Below are 6,000 nucleotides of genomic sequence, written 5' to 3' on the forward strand. Positions count from 1 at the left end.
TATTCACACCTGTCCAAAAGATCCGCACCAAGGGGCGAAACGAACTAGAGTTTGATTCAGTCAAACTAAACAAGACAGGTGTGAATACACCCTAAAATACACTTGCCTGATTTCTGTCCGTGATGTCTTCAGTTACACTGTAACGGCAGAAATAAGACGCAGACCAAAAAGTAACAATCGGTATGAAAGAACATAATTTAATTTGTTCTGTCTCTATAGGATGGGACCACATTCAGACCATAGATTCCTTACTTCGAAAGGGAGGTTACAAAGCTCCCATCACAAATGACTTCAGGAAGACTATTAAATTGACCAGGTGAGACAATTGCCTTTTCTGAACTTCTTTTTAAATCACTGGCTATTTATAAGTGGATGAATATTTCAGTACTTGTGTCCAGTGCCACAAGACAGTGTTGGGGAAAGTTATTTTTATAATAACTAATAGTATAACGTAATAGTAATGCATTACGATATTGTGTTACTTCCTAAGAAAATCACTAATTGTGTTACTTAGTGCATTACTTTCCATAGAAAGTAACTATGATACTTTTGCATTGCTTTTTCTCATCTGGTCTGTGCTTGCTTGTTTTTAATATAAAAACAGTTATATTTTTGGAAAATGTCAGGCTGAAGAAAATGTAAAAGTTCCACACTCTTCAGCAATAAAAATATTAAACACAAATGTCTTTTTTTTTTTTCCTAAAGTCATTTTTGCTTTTTAGTGTGGTTGAATTGGATCGAAGGTCCTCAGCAGACAGTGGTTAATAAAATGTGCTTAAATACATGAAGGATATTTGTGCTATTTAACTTATTTAATTATTGCAGATTTGTGTCATATTCTGAGTTTGCATTTCAATGTATTTATTCATTTTGAGAAATACTGAATCTGTTTTTGTTCAAGGAAGAAAAGTAAATGCATGTTGACATTTACTCTAGATTAGAACTACAGTAAGCATCATGTTCACACAAAGCCTCTGCACTTACCCCCGGTTTCTGTCAACATCAGGACAGGAGAGCTGTCAGTCAGTAAATAAGCAAGTAACTGGCTTTACTTATTTGAAAAATGAACTCACTTATTTTCTTGTAAATTAAAAAGTAATGTTACTTTACTAATCACTTGGAAAAAAGAAGTGATTACATAATGTGTTACTCCAAACTAGGCATGTGACTGTATCAAATTTTCATGTTGCGATAATTGCTGAAGATTTTATCCCAGTATACGGTACTATCACGATACTGAAATAAGTTTCAAAAAAGTGTTTGTAGCACAGTTCGTAGATACGGGGAGGAGGCGGGAACCGGCGAACATTTAAACACTTTAAAAATAAAATAAACAAACAATAAAATGAAAATAAGCAGCAGCCCCTCACGGATGACTGCCGCACGCGAAACACAAAATGTCCTGGCCTGGTCCTCTCTCGTCTTCCATTGTCGTCACTCCTCCTTTTATCCTTCCGAAGCTCCTCCGTGGGACTCGAGACAGTTGAGTGGCGCAGGTGTATCGTTAGTAACAGAATACGTTATCCTTAGATAATGCACTAACTTTAATGAGCAATAGCTACATTTGTTATAGAAGTAATTTTTTGCTAAATGTTAGCTTGGGTCCGTTAAATTATAGTGCAGTTACAACTTTTGATCTTAAGGTTTTTAAATTTTGAAATCAAGTGATGAATGTTTAAAAAAAAAAAAAATTGGTAGTTTACATTAATAAATTAACTAACGTTAACTAATGGAGCCTTAATGTAAAGTGACCAAACAATAAAAAATCTAATCATTTTCAAATCATATCTAGGGAATGTTGTAGTCTAATTAAAATGTTAAAAAAAGTTTGAAAATAAATAGCCTATTAAAGGAACACTCCACTTTTTTTGAAAATAGGCTTATTTTACAACTCCCCTAAACAGTTAAACAGTAGAGTTTTACCGTTTTTGAATCCATTCAGCCAATCTCTGGGTCTGGCGGTAGCACTTTTAGCTTAGCTTAGTATAGATCATTGAATCGGATTAGACCATTAGCATCTTGATCAAAAATGACCAAAGAGTTTCGATAATTTTCATATTTAAAGCTTGACTCCTCTGTAGTTACATCGTGTACTAAGATCAACGGAAAATGAAAAGTTGCTTTTTTTGGGGTTTTTTTTAAGGCCGATATGGTTAGGAACTATACTCCCATTCTGGTGTAATAATCAAGGAACTTTGCTGTCGTACCATGGATGCAGCAGGCGCAATGATATTAAGCAGCACCTGAAAGTAGTCCCCAGCTGTATCATAACTAGTTACCTGGGGACTACTTTTCTGCACTGCGTAATATCATCGCGCCTGCTGCACTCATGGTACGGCAGCAAAGTTCCTCCCAGCTCACAAAGTTCCTTGGCGTGAAAAACTTTTTCATTTTCCGTCGATCTTAGTACACGATGTAACTACAGAAGAGTCGAGCTTTAAATAGGAAAATTATCGAAACTCATTGCAAAACTCGTCATTTTTTAGCGAGATGCTAATGTGCTACAAGTGCTACCGCCAGACCCGGAGATCGGCTGAATGGATTAAAAAACGGTAAAACTCAACTCTTTAACTCTAGGGGAGTTGTAAAATGAGCCTATTTTCAAAAAAAGTGGAGTGTTCCTTTAAGTCTAAGTATGTAAGCATTTGGTGCTGTGTGACGAGCACCATTTGAGAATACAAAAATCCGAATGACTTTTAATCATTTAAATCCTGTTCAGAAACAGAAAGTAGGCCAGCTGTTTTGTTTACGGGGTTACCAGGGTTACGGCTGCATTTTTACTGTTCTATCAGCACCATCTGCAGTTGAACCGAATACTGGCTCATGTCTACTCCCAACATTATAATAGACACAGGATGTAATAAGCTGCATCTTTCGTTGTGATCTTTCCATCACACACACTTATTTAAAGCCTCAAAAAGATACATTTTTACACAGTCTGTGTACAGTGAAAGAGTTTGGCAAGCATTGCCACTTTCAGTGCCGCCTCTGTCTTTTGATAACAATATTAACAAACAATAGAGAAAGCACTACAAACAACAGAATGTCCACCTTATTTATGTTTTCTCAATTATTTCACATATATAACTGAAATCACAACGCAGCCATTGTCTTTATTTTTTTATGTACAGTGGCTGTCAAATGATCTCTTGTTCATAAGTCTGGATTTTAGCAGTGCAGAGCAGCAGATTAGAAGTGACCGCATGTAGTTTTAACTTTGACTTATTCTTTGACTTATTCTGTGGAACTCAAAATACAATATTTGATATTGTCCATGCACCAGAACTATGGAATGGCTGAAGCTGTTGTGCTCCAAAAATGACAATGCAGCAGTTATTCTTATAACTCATACGCTATATTAATAATTAGGGTCATGTACACAAACATGACGGTTCAGTACATACCTGTTTTTTTTTACCTCACTGTTCGGTATGGTTTGGGTACAGCAGGAAGAAAAATGTATATGTGTGTGTATGTATATGTGTGTATATATATATATATATATATATATATATATATATATATATATATATATATATATATATATATATATATACATATACATATACATATACATATACACACACACACACACACACACACACACAGTCAGGTCCATAAATATTGGCACATCGACACAATTCTAACATTTTTGGCTCTTGTTATACTTATATATGTATGTGTGTGTGTATATATATATATATATATATATATACATTGTGTGTGTGTGTATATATATATATATATATATATATATATATATATAAATAAATATATGTGTGTGTGTGTGTGTATATATATATATATATATATATACACACACACACACACACACACACACACACATATATATACACACACACACACACACACACACACACACACACACACACACACACACACACACACACACACACACACACACATATATATATATATATATATATATATATATATATATATATATATATATATATATATATATATATATATATATATATATATATATATATATATATATTAATTTTCTTTAATTAATTAATTAATTTTTTTTTTTTTAAACAATTGTTTACTGAACATTGTTTTTACTTTAAATAAATTAATTTACAATTTAAATTGACTTAGGGATAAAATTATACCTAAACTATAGGGAGCCCTTTTACATTACTATAAGGTTATAATTGACAACAGAGCCCAAACTTAAATTCAGTTGCTATTTATTTGAACTATAATTAGGGCTGATTGTCATGGGCATCTCGTCCGTAAAGCCGGTTCTGTGATTAGTAGTTAATCTCTATCACGTGCTTTCAGATGGAGTGGCATTTAATTCACAGAGCCGTAGTTCACTGACAAGCTACCCAATATCACATTCATAATCATTTATGAAGGCGATCTGCGATTATGAATGTGATATTGCGTAGCTTGTCAGTGAACTACGGCTCTGTGAATTAAATGCCACTCCATCTGAAAGCACGTGATAGAGATTAACTACTAATCACAGAACCATCTTTACGGACGAAATGCGCATGACAATCACATGCGATTTATCGTGCAGCCTCAAAAATGTGTATGCAAACATGTAAATTGCGCAGTGCAGTTTTTAAATTAACTTCTAAATTATACAATTTATTTTTGTTGTTGAAATATAATAATTTACACACTGGCTGTCATAACTTGTGTAATAAAAGATTTATTTAAACATACATTAAGACTTCATTAACAGGTAAAGTAAAATGAAGTATATAGTCTAATATTTTGTGAAATGCTTTTCTCTAGACTTTATTTCTCTAGTCTAGCAAATAACAAGCTGTAGACACTGATGACTTGCCTGAGGTGAAATATTACGTGACATTTGTTTTACAAGCTGTTTTAATGACGTCTTTCCGCAATTGAAACAATGAGTGATTACTTGAGATGTTCATTCATGTTTATTTCACATTAAAATTAGTAGTAAAGATGAAGGGATGATCGCGCTCCATGCTGCTGTTAGAACTAAGGCTTCTATACAGCGATCTCTCGCCACATCAAAGAGCGCCAAAACAGTATTTCTGAATTTACGGAAAAAAATTAATGACACACATGCGTACTGAAAGAAAAGACCTGTACGGAACGTTTTCTGTACAAATACATGTACCATTACACCGCTAATAATAATGTAAATCTTCTGAAGACATAGTATAGCTTTGTGCGAGACTGCTCCAAGTTGCTACTGCTAAGTTGCTCTTGACGGATAATCATCCACTTTGCCACAGCTCTTCAGCATATTCAATCACTCATGACATGCAAATTATTAATGACACAATTAGTTTTTGAAGACACATACATTACATTTTTCATATAAAATTTACTGCAGCATATTAAAATTGGGAAAGATGCAATCAATTGTCAGTGCATCACTTTTGTATCTTTACGTGGAGTCTTTCACTGTTCTGATGCTTACCCCCTTTTTTCACCATTGTTTTAGGTACCGTAGTGAAAAGATGACCATGAGCTACGCAGAATACATCGCCCACCGCCAGCATCATCACTACCAGAATGGCATCGGGCACCCTCTCCCGCCATACAACCATTATTCCTGACAGCGAGCCGCATGATCAGTCACTGGACCTCTCGGCGGACATCTTCCCGGGAGAGCCCGCCCCCTCGTGGTCTAGCTATCTGTACTACTGTACCATTTTATGATGATAGTTTCCGTTGCCATGTCGACAGTCCGTTGGAGGCATGGCAGCGGGTGGCAAATAAGCATTAGGTGATTATAAAGCGAAAAAATACAATTCATTTATTTTGTCATTTTTATTCTTTGTATTAATTTCGTTTTTGCAGCATATATATATATATATATATAAATAAATATATATTAACCCTTTCCCTTTTTAAGCAAATAAACAAGTACTAAGTTTTTTTTTTTTGTTGTTGTTTCAACAAATTTCCTAAAATCAGGTTTCTCAGTCTGTGGATGGAAAGAAGTCATATTAAATGATGGGCTAGTTTTGAACATGC

The 6,000-nt window shown here is 34.3% G+C and overlaps 1 protein-coding gene across 1 annotated transcript in view; it reads left to right on the forward strand.

Annotated features, from left to right (window-relative positions):
• The window catches only part of LOC306862527 (nuclear protein AMMECR1-like), a 37,659-nt gene extending 31,878 nt beyond the window's left edge, over window positions 1-5,781 (forward strand). Inside the window, exons 5-6 of the mRNA XM_079405363.1 lie at window positions 220-316; window positions 5,465-5,781. Of these exons, the coding sequence (XP_079261489.1) occupies window positions 220-316; window positions 5,465-5,579 (212 nt within the window). The 3' untranslated portion in view covers window positions 5,580-5,781. The remainder of the gene's footprint in view (window positions 1-219; window positions 317-5,464) is intronic.
• Window positions 5,782-6,000: the final 219 nt, after the last annotated feature.

The sequence above is a fragment of the Barbus barbus genome (assembly GCF_936440315.1).
Source record: "Barbus barbus genome assembly, chromosome: 43".
Lineage (NCBI taxonomy): Eukaryota > Metazoa > Chordata > Actinopteri > Cypriniformes > Cyprinidae > Barbus > Barbus barbus.